Source organism: Dipodomys merriami, unplaced genomic scaffold (assembly GCF_024711535.1).
Source record: "Dipodomys merriami isolate MVZ:Mamm:240054 unplaced genomic scaffold, mDipMer1.0.p SCAF_51, whole genome shotgun sequence".
Classification (NCBI taxonomy): Eukaryota; Metazoa; Chordata; class Mammalia; order Rodentia; family Heteromyidae; genus Dipodomys; species Dipodomys merriami.
In genome coordinates this window covers 2,439,043-2,456,855 of record NW_027206080.1, presented here as the reverse complement: position 1 = coordinate 2,456,855, position 17,813 = coordinate 2,439,043, and the positions used below count along the sequence as shown (strand labels likewise).

General features: G+C 37.9%; 1 protein-coding gene across 1 annotated transcript in view; it reads right to left on the bottom strand.

Moving 5' to 3' along the window:
• Lyst (lysosomal trafficking regulator) overlaps nt 1–17,813 on the bottom strand; it is a 144,391-nt gene that overhangs the window by 78,669 nt on the left and 47,909 nt on the right. Inside the window, exons 11-19 of the mRNA XM_069998084.1 lie at nt 17,332–17,441; nt 16,158–16,584; nt 14,406–14,550; nt 13,529–13,702; nt 10,033–10,193; nt 9,535–9,725; nt 5,703–5,948; nt 3,226–3,399; nt 1,470–1,619 (exon numbers count right to left, since the gene is read on the bottom strand). Coding sequence (XP_069854185.1) covers nt 1,470–1,619; nt 3,226–3,399; nt 5,703–5,948; nt 9,535–9,725; nt 10,033–10,193; nt 13,529–13,702; nt 14,406–14,550; nt 16,158–16,584; nt 17,332–17,441 — 1,778 coding nt within the window. The remainder of the gene's footprint in view (nt 1–1,469; nt 1,620–3,225; nt 3,400–5,702; nt 5,949–9,534; nt 9,726–10,032; nt 10,194–13,528; nt 13,703–14,405; nt 14,551–16,157; nt 16,585–17,331; nt 17,442–17,813) is intronic.

Genomic DNA, 17,813 nt, shown 5'->3' with positions numbered 1-17,813 from the left:
AAGGATACAGGCGGACCCATTGCAACAATGAGCAGTACAAGTTGTTATGTCGAAAACGAACTTTACAACTTTGGTGGGTGGGAGGGCGGGAGGAGGATGGGAAGGGATGGGAAGGGGAAACAAAGGAGGAGGCTACAATGCTTGATAAGAAATGTTCTCATTATCTTGCCCATGTAATTGTAACCCCTCTGTACAGTATTTTCACAATAAAAAATAGATAAAAATTTAAAAAAGACCATTCAGTAGCTGGAAGATTGGAAGCCCAAGTTTGAACACTTGATTCAGGTCTGACAGTACCAAAATAATAAAACTGTGACACATGAACAAACAATGAGCAAAAAACCCAAACAACAAAATTTAGCTTAAAAATAATTAGCTGGGCACTGGTGGCTCATGTCTATAATCCCAGCTACTCAAGAGGCTGAGATCTAAGTATAAGCAGTTCAGAGTTAGTCCAGACAGAAAAGTCCTCTAGTCTCTTATCTCCAGTTAACCCTCTAAAGGCTGGAAGTGAAGCTGTAGCTCAAGCAGTAGAATATTAGCCTTGAATGAAAAAGCTAAGGAAGAGCTCCCAGGCATTTCAGTCCAAGCCACACTAAAGCCGACACCCACAAAATTAATTAGAGAAGAAAACCCTAATTTCAAATTCATATTAGTGTATGTATGTTTCATCACTTCTGAATTCAAACAACCTCAAATGTGCTTGCTTTTTGGAAATATTAAAAAGTTCAACATTTAGTTAGCTCTTCTAATCTCCAATTGCGCATAGAGTTTATTACATATTTATACTGCCTTTGATCTAACTTGTTTACATTTGCCATCCCTGTGTTGTTTTCTGTCTCTATAATATTAAATATATTTTGATCTGAAATATTTTTAGATCTCAAAGCAAATATTTATTCAGAATGAGAAATTCCAAGATCATAAATGTTTTAAAAGGACAAAAGTCATCAAGAACACAAAATACAAAAAGGCAGTTTAGTTACTTGACACTCCTTTTTAATATTTTTATAAAGTTCTGGGTCAAACTCTTTAGTTGCCTTTTTAGATAGAAACAATTTAATAATATAATTTTCCATAAGAAGAAAAGAAAAACAATTCTCTTTCCTCTAGTATATTACTACTAATTTTTTATTAATGATAGATTTAAGTAATTAAAATTTTTGTTTTACAACTTCTTGGTACTTATAAATTTTTAATGACTATTGCCAAATTTGGGAATAATCTATTTTAAATTGAATTTTCAATAATTCTTGGATAACATTGTTATATTTTAAATAATTCTAGACATTCTAGTTTTTTGCAAAAGCCACCTGGTGGACCAGACCAAAAGATTTCTGGAGGTAAAGGTTGGTGATGGCTGTGCAAATTGTGAATGCACCTAGTACTTCTGAATTATACGCTTGCAGATTCTGCGCTGTGTAAACTCTCCTACAAAAATATCAGAAAGAAAAGCAAAGATGACATGCCTCTGCTTTACTCCACATCTTCCAGTCAAGCAACAATTGCTCTAATAGCTGAACATCTTGGATAATAGCATTTGACTCAACATCCAACTTAAATTCTCCATTTTCAGTGATGTGAATGATGTCTTCACCGCAGCAGCCTTCCAGAAGGGTCTGTGGAAATCAGTATTAATGTAAAATGCAGTAATAACTGATTAAACAACTATTTCAGCAAAATATTAAGCTTTCAGTCCTAGCACTATAACATTCTATTCAAAGGAAAACTAATACATGATTCAACTTACATACAGCAGCTTTATTTTGCAAAACAACTCAAATAAATAAAATATCCTAAACTTTCAAATATTTGAAAATGATTACTTAGTTCCAAACATAGTGTGAAACAATCCACACTTTATTCTTACTTTTTAATTTTTGCAATGCTGGGGATTGAACCCCATGTCTTGACTATACTAGGCAAACACTCTACCACTGAGCTATATCCTCCTCTTTTTCTGAGTCCCAGACCTTGTATCAGACTTTGATCTCTCTCTCTCTCTCTTGCTTCTCTCTCTCTCTGAAAACAACATAAACCACAATATTTCCAGGTTGGGAAGAATGTGAAATACTTCCCAAGCTTTAGATGTTTAATCCTACTGACATCCCTGTGAGATACAAACTATTACTAAAGGCTTCCTTTTAGCGATATGGAAGCTGATAACCAGATAGCTGAATTTAGGCTTTGCTCCTCCCCTCCCCTTTCTCTCTCTCTCTCTCTCTCTCTCTCTCTCTCTCTCTCTCTCTCTCTCTCTCTCTCGACATATATATATATATAAATATATATACATATATATTTTGGTGTTGGGCTGGGGCTTGAACTCGGAATTCAGGGCTTGGGTATTGTCCCTGGGCTTTTTTTTTTTTTGCTCAAAGATAGTGCTCCACTACTTGAACCACATCTTCACTTTTAGCTTCTTTTGGGCAATTAACTGGAGATAAGAGTCTCACAGACTTTCCTGCTCAGTCTGGCTTTGAATCACAATCTTCAGGTCTCAGCTTCCTGAATAGCAGGATTACAACCATGAGCCACCAGCACCCGGCTGTCCTTAGTTTTGTTTTGTTTTGTTTTTTGTTTGTTTTTGTTTTTTTGAGACAAGGTCTCAATATGTAGCTCAAACTAGCTTGAACTATGTAATTTAGGCTAGCCTTGAACTGGTAATCCTGTGATGTCCATCTCAAGTGCTGGGATTATGGACAATACACCACTATATCTGACTATTATTTTAAAATTCAGTTAATCAACTATTAACAGTAAGAATTCATGCCACAAATGTTGGGATCTTAATCCTTTAAGAGGTGGGTGGAGACAAGAGTAGAAGATTCATCTTTTGCTTTTACAGCTATCAAATACTTTCACAGTGCTGTTAATTTCTCAAATATTTGACAACTATGACAGGATGCCAGCAAAGACTGATGTGGATGTCAGTAACTTAAAAAGTAATTACAGAAGCACTACAATATGCTGTCTACAACAGGTGGGCAGGCCTGAGGATACCCATGTTCTATCCAGACCTCAAATGTTTTGAGTCCAGAGAAAAACATACGTATTTAAAGAGGCAAAGAATCAGGGGAATAACTCGGTTTGATTAAATATACACTAGTAGTGAGTTTCCTTCATTTTCTGTAGAAGTACTAAAACATAAACTGTTTCTGGAAGACTTTGATATAAAGTAAGAACGACTGCAGAGAAACCATGAGAATACACTTAATGAGGGCTTACCTTCAAAATTCGAAAGCCAACAATGCACTTCTGTTTGATTAACACCTGATGAATCATAGAAAGGCCATTACAATTTTCTAGTTCATGTACTCTCTGTTGACTGTATCTAATTAGAGACAGCATCACTTGCAGTGCTAATGCTTGAGTTTCTTCATAGCCACTTAGTTCAACAACCTAAAAGCAAAAGTGGAAATAATTTTCTCCTAATCTGTCAAGAGTAAAACCTTAACCATTATATCATATTAAACTATTAGTTTCTGCAACCTTTTTATTTGTGTGCTGGTCCCCTTGAACTCAGGGCCTGGGCACTGTCCCTGAGCATTTTTGCTCAAGGCTCGCTCTCTACCACTTGAGCCATAACTCCATTTTTGGCTTTTTTAGTAGTTAATTGAAGATAAGAGTCTCAGCTGGCTTACAACTGCAATCTTCAGATCTCAGCCTCCTGAATATGTAGGATTACAGGTGTGGGCCACCATCTGAACACTTATTTTTAATGCTCATACTATAACTATTTAAGAATTGTGAATAAACAAAACTGAAAGACAGGCATAAATTCTATGTGTGTTAGTCTTTCAAATATTCTATAAATGAAGTAAAACAACTGTAACAACCTAAAAAGTCAGAAGCATTTTATTCTTAGTGATCTGAAATGTGAGCACAATGTCCCATGTTTTCAATGGTCAGGAAGGAAACAGGCTCTGCCATCAAGTGTTGTGGAGATAGAAAGAGGCAAGATGCTTGTCCTCTTGGGGACTCCAGTCTAGCAAACAGGTAAATCGAATAAAAGCCACATACTGTGCCTTGCACTTCAAATCCACCACTTCAGACATCGGCTGTGTGTAAGAAACAGACTTATAACTGTGATAAAAAGGTAAACACGATGACAAGAACATACAACCTACTTCTGACCCCTCTGCTCTGCTGTTTTGAGATGGCTACACAGATAGAAGCTTGGCTGGAAGGAGACCCCAACTCTGCGGAGAGAGCAGGAATGAAGGGTGGTGGGTGGGGCATAGCCAGGGGAAGGTAAAGGTCTCCTGGAGCTCAGGGCATAGCTAAGGAGGGCTTCCTCTGACTGTAGATCACACTCAAAGAGGTAGGTTTTGCAGGTTAGAATTTTAAGGAAACTGAGTTCTATTTTTAATTTTTATTTATTTATTTTATTTTTCTTGCCAGTCCTGGGGCTTGAACTCAGGGCCTAGGTGCTGTCCATGAGCCTCTGCCCTCAAGGCTAGCGTTCTACCACTTGAACCACAGCACCACTTCCAGCCTTTTCTAAGTAGTTAATTGGAGGTAAATGTCTCATGGACTTTCCTGCCTAGGCTGGCTTCTCAGCTGCTCTGAATAGCTAGAGGTATGAGCCACCAGCTCCTAGCTTAAATTCTATTTTGGTTCAGAAGTGGAAGGCTATTCAGTATCTAAGTTTAAAGTGTGAAAACATACTTTAAACAAACTTTAAAAGTCTTATTGGTAGTTCATAAATGTGTCAACAATATTAATCTAACCATTTCCTCCATCACCCAGTGTGTAACAGTAATCGTAACAAAATCATATTCAATACATAGGCGAAAGAAGAGAAATCAAGGATATACATTTTGAAATTATACACTAGTATAAAAGGAGACCAAAAAATATCTATGAGGTATTAAATGTGGGGCATTCACTTTTAAAACAGGAGTGGAACATCCATGAACTAGATAATAGATCAGAAGTAAAGTATTAAAAAGAAGAAGAGGCAAGAAAGACAGAATTCCAAGTAGGGGGCAAAGCTAGCAAGAACACCTAATGACAGATTCATACACCTCCTAACTACAAAACCCATTTCAAAGGGGGTTCCATTACAGAAAACTAGTCAGTTATAGAGAGACTAGGCACGTTAGACTTGGGATAAACAAAGATGGCATTCTGAGGATGAAGTGTCAAGATTGCTTTAGGGTGGAAGAAACAGGGACTCGAGGAAGTTGAAATTATGTGCCATATGTGTGCCCCTGTTACAGATTTCAGCAATCCTTGAAATAGTCAATATGTAATAACTGTTTGTTCACTGTATTGGGGAAGATGGCATTCCTATCTTCAAATAACTAAAAAGCCTTTTTTAAATGGTACCTAAAGCCTTTACCATTTTTGAGTATTTCTTCTCTTTAAAAAAGAAAAAAAACACAAATTCAAACAAATTATTTTTCCACTGCTGACTGCCATTTTATTTCCCCCATGCATTGGGAAGCTTAAGGAACAAATGCATTTCTTTCATATTACTACAGTAACAACAATTTTTTTCTTTCCAAAGGCAATTTAAAATCACATCATTTAATAGTTATATGTTCCAATCACCTTTGTGAATAATAGAAATTTCTAAAATCTTAAACCATCTGTGGCAGAAGGCTCAATATCATCTTTATTTTATGACTTTTGTCTTCAAAGTCTAATACTATAGCTTTTTTCATAATCCCCAAGTAATCTGAAATGAGGATACTTACCCTAGCAAAGAGAAATACAAATGTACCCACTCCACCGATCTCATGCAGGATGCCCTGGATAGTCTGGCACTTGGTAGGCTGGAGGGTCTTCAGCTGAGAAGGTTCTAGTAAGATACTCTGGACTTCTTTTGAGCTGAAGGGTCTTTGAGAAAGCTGGGCTTTCACTTGACCTTTGAGTCTAATCACTGGCTCATAGATTGTGTACTGAGCAGGGCAGTAAGTTGTATACACAACTGAAAGACTTTCCTAAAAGACAAATATTTTCCTTCAGTAACAACACAAGGCTTAAAAGGTGACCTACCGGCTAGCAAATAAATACTTGAAAATGAAGATATCAAACTACTTTTGTCTTTGTTTTTATTTTTATGTATGTATGTATGCATTTATTTTTTGTCGGTCATGGGGTTTGAACTCTGGGCTTGGGTGCTGTCCTTGTGCTCTTCAACTCAAGGCGAGTGCTCTACCGCTTGAGCCACAGCACCACTTCGGTTTTCTAGCGGTTTATTGGAGATAAGAGGCTTACTAACTTTCCTGCCCGGGCTGGCTTTGAACCTCGATCCTCATATCTCAGCCTCCTGAGTAGCTAGGATTACAGGTGTGAGCCACCGGCGCCCGGCTTGTCTTTGTTTGTTTTTTTTTTTTTTTGTTTTGTTTTGTTTTTGCGTCCGGTCGTGGGGCCTGAACTCTGGGCCTGGCCGCTGTCCCTCAGCTCTTCAGCTCAAGGCTAACGCTCTACCACTTGAGCCACAGTGCCACTTCCGGCTTTTTTCTTTATGTGGTGCTGAGGAATCGAACCCAGGGCCTCAGGCATGCAAGGCAAGCACTCTGCCACTGAGCCACCTTCCCAGCCCTTGTCTTTGTTTTTAAAATATGACATCTACACTAAAAAGGACACATAAGAAGCAAGGGGCTATTTCCCATTAAAGGAAATGATCAGCTTCATTGAGCTGTGACTAATAAAGGAAAGGTGAGAAGGGCCCAGCTTTGATCAGTTCAGAATATACATGAAATCATACTTAACATTACTACTAGTTACAGCTAGGTCTTCTGCCATACTCATTATATACTAGGTACCATTCTAAATGAAAACACAGGAACTTGCCAGATGTTGGTGGCTCATGCCTGTTATTCTACCTACTCAGGAGGCTGAGATCTGAGGACAATAGTTCAAAGCCAGCCCAGGCAGGAAAGTCCATGAGACTTATCTCCAATTAACCACCAAAAAAGCTGGAAGTGGGGCTGTGACTCAAGTGGTAGAGCACTAGCATTGAGAGAGAAAAACCAACAACTCAGGAACAGAACCTAGGTCCTAAATTCAGGACTGGAACACACACAAAAAAAGGAGAAGAAAGAGGAGGAGGAGGGGGGAGAGAGGAGGAGGGGAGGGGGAGGAGGAGGGGGGAGGAGGAGAGGGGGAGGAGAAGGAAGAAGAAGAAGAAGAGGAAGAAGAGGAAGAGGAAGAGGAAGAAGGAGGAAGAGGAGGAGGAGGAGGAGGAGGAGGAGGAGGAGGAAGAGGAGGAGGAGGAGGAGGAGGAGGAGGAGGAGGAGGAGGAGGAGGAGGAGGAGGAGGAGGAGGAGGAGGAGGAGGAGGAGGAGGAGGAGGAGGAGGGCTGGAAGAAGAAAAGACAGGAACACAGGAACTCTGCATCTGTTTACTCACATTCTTGGCTGTGGTTTGCTCAGAGGCTGGCTATCCATTTAGAAGTGAATGCAAACTAGATCTTTCTATTTTAATAAAACTCCAAACTGCCAGCACAATAAAATAAAACTAAGCAGACCTCGCTCTCCTATGCAGAAAGCAGTTTCAACCAGCATCTAATCTGGCTCCCCCTCAAGCATCTGAAATATTTTAGAAGATAAATTAGGGGTCAGGTAAGTCATAATTATAATTCCAGCTACTTGGGAGGCAAAGCTAGAAGATCTATTGGCTTTGCAGTTTAAGGCTAGCCTAAGCAGAAATTTGGCAAGATCCCACATTAAAGAATAAAAGAAGCATGGTGGGGCATGCTTGTAAGTGCCAGCTATGAGGGACAATGAGGTAGGAAGAACACAGCTTATATTTTCAGGAAAAATGTAATATTTTCATGACAACAAAACAAATCAGAAAGGAAGATAAGACTATTTCTGGAACAAACAATTTTTTGTGGTGTGTAAGCTTGGTGCCTCAGTACCCCTGAAGCAGAAGCTCTCAAGGTACAGCTCCGAACCAGGAGTTTATTATAAACTCATCATCCAGTAGTTTATTATAAAGGTAATTCTTGGGCCATATTTGAGATCTACCCAAGTAGAAATTCTGGCATGGCGGTGTATGTTAAAACAAACCCTCATAGTGATGTGGCTGGAGACTCAAGCTGAAACCATTTCCTAAGCATGCTGTCTCAGTAAGGGGCACTGGAGAAGATGTCATCTGGCCATAGCAGGGCCTATGTACTACAGACTACTTGGCATCCCTAGCCCCTGACAAGTGGCAGCTACTACTCCTCACATTCCTTAGGGAGAAAAGGAACGTATACTTAATAAAAGAATGATATATCTAATCTCAGGTCTTTAGTTTCTGCAGTTAGTAAGTAGATATCTACTTGGATTTCTTTTCTCTTTCTTCATCATGGTGTAGTAGGACAAAATAGTAAAATAATGCAAAAAAGCGCAACATTAGCAATACTGTTTTTGTTTGTTTTGTTTTTGGCCAGTCCCAGGGCTAGAATTTAGGGCCTGGGCGCTGTTCTGAGCTTTTGTGCTCAAGGCTGGTGCTCTACCGCTTAAGCCACAACTCTACTTCTACTTTTTGGTGATTAAATGGAGATAAAGAGTCTCATGATCATGTAACTAACTGTAACCTCTCTGTATAGCATCTTTACAATTAAAATAAAATTTAAAAGAAAGTCTCATGGACTCTCCTACCCAGGCTGGCTTCAAACTGTGATCCTCAGATCTCAGCCTCTTGGGTAGCTGCTATTACAGGCATAAGCTACCAGTACCTGATAAAACTAGAAATACTTTTAAGGCAAAATTCCTAGTTTTTATGGCTATTAAGGAATAATTAAGTTAATTATTAACTTAATAGTTAATTAAATTTTTTAAAACCTGAAAACACATCTGAGTAACACTAGTATTACAACAGAGTATTGGTATTTATTGCTAACCATATATTATTAAAACTGAATATTAGTATGTAAGTATCAACAGAAAATACAATGAATGATTTAATACACTGGGCTAAAAGTTTCTTCTTTTCACTTATAAACATTTTTTCCTGGGGCTGGGAAGGTGGCTCAGTGGTAGAGTGCTTGCCTTGCATGCATGAGGCCCTGGGTTCAATTCCCCAGCACCACATAAGCAAAAAGAAAAAAGCCGGAAGTGGCGCTATGGCTCAAGTGGTAGAGCGCTAGCCTTGAGCTGAAGAGCTGAGGGACAGTGCCCAGGCCCAGAGTTCAGGCCCCACGACCGGACCCCGCCCCCCCCCCCCCAAATTTTTTTTCCTGAATGATTCTAAAATGAATTAAACTTATATCACTACTGGAGAAATATAATTCCAAGGAAAAGGGAATATAAGTTGAAAGAATGAGACAAATTTTGTCAAAAGATCAAAGTGTTCCAAATTTTTCAGGAAAAAAAAAATCTATGAAATGATGTTAAGAAACAAAATGGAAAACTTTATAAATCTAATTCATTGGTTATTACATGTTTCAATACATATAAGCTTACTATAAAGTTAAATAACTGCCAAACAATTCTCTATTAGTAGAACTTCGTCTCAATGACAGCCTAATAACATTCTACTTGCTGCTAATACATACAATAAAGTTAAAAACTTAATAGAGTCAAGACTTACAATTAAGAGGCCAAGGTCCACCTGTTTCTTGGTCATAAACAGCTCTCTGACTTGCTCACACCGCAGTATGTCTTTATTAATATACCTGGAGTAGTCTATGGAAGGCTTGCCATACTTACATGGCATTACTGATGTGTGGTTGGGTCCACAAGCATAAAGGTAAAAGGCTTCTTGTGGACCAATTTTAGCTCCTGAATGGCAAAAAAAAAGCCAGTTATTTAAAACACTCCAAGTTGAATTTCTCATAAAAAGAGAAAATGAAAGGACTTTACAAGATTCTTTCAGTTCTTTACTATCCTGATAAAACTGCTAAACCCTCAATTTTCAAATTAGTATAACAAGACAACTATTCTAACTTTCCTGGTTATGATACTGCATTTTCTAGGATTGTAAAATATTGATATCATATTGGGGAGGTATCTCTACATTATATATCAACTGTTCAGACACTGGGGGGTTAGAAAATATTAAAATATTTCTTCCAAGGGAAAAATGTACCATTGAAGAGGAGCAAATTTCCCAGATCCCATTTTCCAGCCAACTGCAAAAACTCTTCTTGGGATGACAAACAGTGGCCAATCATGCAGAATGTTTTGTTGCTATCAGATGATAAGCTTGTTTTTCTTGGAAGCACAAAATCCAAAATGACATCAGACTTCCTAAATAAAAACAAAGTTAGGTCAATGACTTCTAGGAGTATTTGAACTAAGCATTTTCAAGGAAAGATTTGTAATGAGCAACTTTTCTCAGTTTGGTATTGGATGGCTGGCAGGAGAGGCACGGAAAGCTGAACCTACTGTCTCTTGGATGGAGGTGTTGGTGGTCCACAAGCCACAGGGCATGAAGCAGAAGAGACGGCTAGAGACCCTAAAACAGGCCATGGGAGGAAGGACCAGACATCTGCTGCAAGTTGTCTTTGCCTTGTGTACTTTCCTAATTTTACCAAGGAGTTTCCCATTTTGTCAAATAATACCTAATGTGTTATGTTCTCTAGAGGACCTTCAAAGTCCAATCACAGAATCATTATCTCCAAGTTGTACTCAGTCAAGCCACTGAAAGGCAAGTGCTTTCTACATTTTGTCTTTTCAGTGCTAAAGATAATGGATTTTGATAAGCCTCCTCTTTTTTCTTCATGGATAAAGGCTAATTAGGAATGCAAGACAGTACCAGAAAGTAAGGCTTTTTCATAGACATACAAAACCTAAGAGGACTGTGCCATCTAGTGGAACTGCTGAGTACAGGGTTCACCTTCACTTTACCTATCAAGGTAAAGTCTTTTGTACAATGATGACCTAGAATAAGCTAACTCAGTTAAACTCCTTTTGAGAAAATTAACTTTGCATGTATTTACTTTAAAAGTTTATGGCTAGCTTATATTTACAAGGTAAATTCAGCTATCTTAATAGGATTTTTTTTCCAATACTGGGGTTTGAACCCACCCAGCTTGTACTCTACCACTTAAGCTGTGCCTCTAGCCTGACGTTTAGCTGGTTATTTTTGGATATGGAATCTCCTGGCTTTTCTGCACAGGATGGACTTGATTTATGATCCTCCAGATCTCAGCCTTCTGAGTAGCTAGGATTACATGCATAAACCATGGACACCTCACCAGAAACTTTTTACTTATTTTTAACTAATTGTACAAAGGAGTTGTTATTCAACAAAGCAATTTATGAACACAATACATCTTGATCAAAGTCATACCTTTCAAAATTCTCACTCATTCCTTCCAACCCATCACTCTCCTCACTTTTCTTAATTTTGTAGGATATGCTTGCTTTCTCTCTCTCTTTCTTTTCTTCCTTCCTTTCCTTCCTTCCTTCTTTCTTTTCTTTCTTTCTTTCTCCTTCCTTCCGTTCTTCCTTCCTTCCTTCCTTCCTTCCTTCCTTCCTTCCTTCCTTCCTTCCTTCCTTCCTTCCTTCCTTCCTTCCTTCCTTTCCTGCATTCTCCCCCAGGAACTTTTTAAATAAAGGGAAAAACAGAGATAATCTGAAATCATTTTTTGTGGAACAAATAAGTGCCTGGATTGATACACTACTGCCATCTCGTGGCATTACTACATAATATGATTTTAAAAGAATAAAAAAGCCAGGCACCAGTGGCTCACACCTGTAATCCTAGCTATGCAGGAGGGTGAGATCTGAGGATCACAGATCAAAACCAGCCCAGGCAGGAAAGTCTGTGAGACTCTTATCTCCAATTAACCACCAGAAAACTGGAAGTAACGCTGTGGCTCAAGTGGTAGAGTGCTAGACTTGAGCTGAGGGACAGCACCCTAGTCCAGAGTTTAAGCCCCACAACCGACCAAAAAAAAAATAAATAAAAAATTTAACAAATATGAAATATTTACTGCTTCAATGCCTGGCACATAGTGGTCCTGGAAAAAATATGTGAAAAAAGTTTTTTTTCATTAACACCATCTGTAACACTGTAAGTACACAATAAAAAAAAATGGTCCATTTAGCCAGGTGCCAGTGTTTCACACCTATAATCCTAGCTACTCAGGAGGCTGAGATCTAGGGACTAAAGTACAAAGCTAGCCCAGGCAAAAGTGAGAATCTTATCTCCAATAAACTTCTCAGAAAAAACCAGAAGTGGTGCTGTGGCTCAAGTGGTAGAGCACTAGCCTTGAGTACAAAGAGAAAGCACCCAGAAAAAAAAAGGTCCATTTAATCAAATTTAGATATGTTAACTTGGCATTCAATGTTTCCTGTTACGTATTTTCACCTTGCCTGTTTAGTTTTCTTTCTCATTATTCAACTCACACTTTCTAGCCAACTTGATCCTCTATTATCAACTAGTTTTGAGTTCTATATCCTCCTTTATGCTATTTTATTCAATAAAAGAGTTCTCATTTCCTACAAATGAAAGACACCTGATATAATTCATTCAGCATTCAGACAGTCTATAATTCTCCTGTGAGGTAAAACTCACATAACACTCTATCTGAATCTATCACCTGGAAGATATCTAGGACTTGAATTAATCTGTCACCTGACATACGTGTCACTCAAATTTCTTCTGGAAACCTAATTTAACTTAGATATTCACTTTATTTGAATAATTCCCTATGGATTCATTTTATAATAAATGGACTTGCATCATCATTTGAGCAACAAAATTAGAGATTCTATAATTCTTGATTAATATGTAATATACATAAATGTCTCAATGTCCAGGTTTCTGCATACTCCCCAAACCCAATCATCCATCAGTATCCATAGGAGATTGGCTCCAGGACTCTGTACAGACACCAGTATCCAAGGATGTTTAAATCTCTTACATGAAAAGGCCTATTTACATATGACCTACATTTATCTCTGTGTTTTTCAAACCATATCTAGATTACCAAAATCTAATATAATGAAAAAATTTTGTAAACAGTTGTTACACCATATATATATATATATATATATATATATAATTTTTAAATTTTATTTTTTGCAGACATGGAGCTTGAACTCTAGGCCTGGGCACTGCCTCTCAGCTCTTCAGCTCAAGGCTAGCGCTCTACCACTTGAGCCACAGAGCCACTTATAGTTTTCTGGTGGTTAACTGGACATAAGAGTCTCACAGATTTCCCTACCAGGGCTGGCTTTGATCTGTGATCCTTAGATATCAGCCTCCTAAGTAGCTAAGATAACAGATGTGAGCCTCTGGTGTCTGGCTTTACACTATATATTTTTAAGGAGAATGTCTGAACAAGTTCATAATAGACACAACTTTTTCTGGAGTAACTTAATCCAAGGTTGTTGAATCCACAAATACAGAAGAATCCATGGACGTGGTAGGCTAACTATAGTAATTTTCAGCAGTCACTTCTATAGAAGACTTATTTTGTACAACAGAAAAAAACCCAGACTGTGATCTAAGTTTTTATGTTAAAACAGTAAGTTTTACAAGGTTTTCTGTAATCAGTTTCATAAGTAATAATGGGCTAAACTTAAAAGTTGTAACTGAGATCATAGGTATTTTCTAACACTGCTTCCTATACCTCTGCCCAGAGACCCAGATGGAGACTTTCCCATGAACATTCTTCTTCCCTTGTGGCTGCTGTAGGTAGGTGAGAACTAAATGTTGCCATCTGCTCGAAAAGAAAATATTCTCCTGTGATTCAGCTTGTGCTAGTAAAACAGCTTTTGCATCATCGTTTGAGTCCATGCACATGCTACAGAAAAAAAGAAACATACAAAATGAAAATTTCCGCATCAGTATAGAAGCTATAACTCTCAACATGAAAGTGACATTTAAAACCAGTTCTCTTTTAAAGTAAGCTAACTGAAAAAGCAAACAAGATTGTTCTACATAGCCTGCTTGGTTACTTAGTTTATCATCATCTCAATTTATAAGCTAAAATATATAACGCTCATTGCCTGGTATTTATAATTTAGAAACCAGTTGTAAATAAATTTGTTATTTCTACTTATATAGTCATTGCCATTTTAGAAATTGCAATACAATTTGGTTCATAGTAAAATAAATACATGTTATAATAAATGTCTCAGTGCCAGAATGTATTCGTCTACTTTGCAGATTCCCGATAGCATCTAGAAAAAAAAGCATCTGATGACATTTACAAACATATCCCTAAATAGCACATTTGGTTTATAGAGCTTTATACAAATAGGATCAGGGTTCATATTCAACATAAACATTAGAATATTAACATAATGGAGGACTTATAAATTTTGGAGTAAAACTATATACTATTACCAAAGTGATATTAATAACTGTTAGAATGTATCTTCTTTTTTTCAAATGAGTTTTCTTTTTTTGTAATGATCTTTATTAGAAGATTTCATATTTTAATGTCTCCTACATAAATTATTTGAATACATGATCTATTTGTTAGAAGTTGAGGTCATCAATACCGAAAGGTAAAAGTGCCCCTGTGGGGACTGGCCCACACTTGGATCATCAATGCTTTGGATCCCACTGAAATCAGATGAACACAACCTTCTTCTATTAGTCTTTCACCAGGGTCTATGGAATCACCACCTTCTGTTCTGTCGCTCTCTATGAGAAAATAATATTAGAATAATCAATAAAACATCTCACAAAAACTGAGCAGAGGCCTGGGAAGGTGGCTCAGTGGTAGGGTGCTTGCCTCGCATGCATGAAGCCCTGGGTTCCATTCTTCAGTACTACATACGTAGAAAAAGACAGAAGTGGCTCTGTGGCTCAAGTGGTAGAGTGCTAGCCTTGAGCAAAAAGAAGCTCAGGGACAGTGTGCAGGCCCTAAGTTCAAGCCCCAGGAGTGGAAAAAAACAAAAAATGAAAAACAAACAACTGAGCAGAGCTGGGTGCTATAGGTTCACTCTTGTGATCCTAGCTACTCTGAAATCTAATGGTCACAGTTTGAAAGCAAAAAGGGCTAGGGGCATCGATCTAGTAGTAGAGCACCTGCTTAGCAAACAGAGCTCTGAATTCAAATCCTGGTACTTCTAAAAAATTTGTTTAAAAGGTGATAGGCAAAGTAACTCATATACAAAATGACTCAGTGCTTGTTAAAAAGCAACAGCATCAGTGCCATCACATGTGGTATAGTTTCAGAACTCTTATGATTAGGTGACAATACTCAACCCACAAAAGGCTTCATAACCACCTGGAGCATTCCAAACTATCTGCTAAGATCTTAAAAAAGTACAGCTTCATAGAATAACTCATGAAAGTACACAAGTATTATGCCATGCTAATAATATGAGAGTGCCCAGTAAACTCAGACCCCAAATATGGATATCAGATGACACTGCCATGTCAACCCTGATGGTGGAGACCAAACACTGGGAAGAGCCCCAGGTTCTAAAACACGCTCCAGTGGTGGGTGAGATTTGTGGAATGAAGACTTACTGTGGCCTGAGCTTCCATGTACATATAAATCCTCAAATCTGTCCATCCAGTCATTTCATATAATCCATATTCCCTGATAATTCTACTCACTTTCTTCCTACTGCCATGTGCATTCATGTGTACACATTAGTTTCTGCTGATGGAATCTGATACCTCACATATGATAGACAAGCATTCCACCACTGAATTTAACCAGCAATTCCTAGTCCCTACATTGCTTTCAATGAACAGTCTGGTCACAGGAGAACAAGAGGCACTGTCAAGGCAGCACAATAACAATTCCTCAGAGAAGACAGAAATGTACTTGGTTCTAACTCCAGAGAATGGATGAGATATGTTCAGTGACAGGCAGAGGAACAGGACCACTGGTGCAAAACATAGAAGAAGGAGAATTTGAGACAGAGAAAGAAGATAGAATGGGGAATGTTAACAGGAGCAGGGAAACACAGCAGACAGAAGAGGTGCTTACATTTCCTGTTTTTCCTAACATCAGGAGCCACCCTAATCCAGTAATAGGACCAGAAATGAGGCAAGAAATGTGGCTGACTATGCCAGCATCAGTTACATATACACACAATGAAAAAGTACAGGAGGAAATGGAGGTTTTAAGGCTATCTGAAAACCTAGGTTTTGGTAATTCAGGACCTGTCACTATTAAGTAAAGCCTGTAAAGAGCATGTAAGAGCCAGTTAGAACATTGCCATGTAGCTTTTAGGTTCAATCAAAACTGCAATCTGAAAACCTTAGTGTATAAATCAGACGATCCATCATACCTGTTCCATCCAAACTACTGTCCTGTAAAAGCAACCATCTGTTCTTTTTCTTCCTTTTCTTTCCTCTTTCTGCAGTACTCTCAGATTCATGGGCACACTCCACATTAAACCACAGAGAAACACTGAAACCTTCTGACAGATGTGGCCAGCAGTTCTGCCCCAGCAACGGCAAGTGGACTGGGGCTACGTGCCAAGAGGAAAGGAGATGATGGGGAAAACCTTCTCTGCCAGCTTCTTTCCTGCCCTGGGAAATCCGTGCTCTTCTCAGGAAGCCCATGGCTTTATTGTTCAGAATGCCAGGACACTTTTGTGATGAGACACCATTGCTTAAACTTGGAGTGTGCAGCAAGGGGAAGGTCAGATACTGTGAAGGGCTCATGGCAGCATCACTTTCAACAATTCTCAAAATACCCAGAAGAAGAATTTCCTAGAAAAAAAAAGAAAAACAAATGAAATCTTAATCTTGAAATTAAAGCTTTCATTAAAAATACAAACATACTCACACAAATCAATATTCTGTTGGCTGACATCTTTATATTTTTCATTTTTGTTTGGCTAAAATATGAAACACATCATTCCTTTTTTTATTTAAACAAATAGTATCTTATATGATAAGAGACACATAGGCATTGTGCCTTTGTGTTCCTCCCCTAAGAGTATCCTCCTTTGGTTTCACTGTGTCTGAATGCCCAGAGTCCTGTGTAACTTATCTTGTCCCTGTGTATTTTAAATATAGCTTCTGCATATGAAAGAAAACACACACTATTCAGACACATCATTCTTAAACTGCAAATCTCAGTTTAAATTTAGATGTCTTTGTGATACATACCTAATATTTATGGGTTAGCATTAACTTTATTAATGAGATAATTACTTGCAAAATCATTTCTACCAAACAAAAACAAGTGTTTTTCTCTCAATTAGTTTTGAGTGAGGGATATAAGCAGAGGCCTTACAAACTCTTCAGATTTCTGCATGATGCTACACCATGACTGACTTCACAAGATTGAGAGCTTAATTGCTGTTTAACTTATTTCACAAGTCTGTTCCCTAAATGGAATTACTGTAGAACCATTGCTACCATCAAAAAGAAAGAGCTTAGTGGTTTATAAACAATAAAAAGTGTACCTTATTAAGATATTAATGAAAATGCAAAAATTAAAAGCATATTTACTATACAAGGAGATTTTTCCAGAAATATCCTCAAAAGAAGGGTTAGATCTTCTGAACATGTTCTTGAGCTCATTAAAGATACTAGCAGATCCACCAATACTCTCTGGCATCCTAAATTTTAAGAAGAGGAGAAAAATTAAAGCCATTATACATTTAATTAATAAAAATTAATGAAAGAAAATTGACAATTTCACTGAAGGCAATCAAATACTGTCACATCTTCAATGCATTATAAATAATTTAGGAGTACAAAACTTGCTGAAGAGATAGCAACATAATTAAATACAATCCAACTAATCAACTGAAAGAAGTTTTCTTAAACATTGGCTAAGCCAAGTGCCAGTGGCACACACCTGTAATTCTAGCTATTAAGGAGGCCGAGATATAAGATCATGATTCGAAGCCAGTCTGGACAGGAAAGTCCATGAGACTCTTATGTCCAATTAACCAGCAAAAAAGTCAGAATCAAAGCTGTGGTTCAAA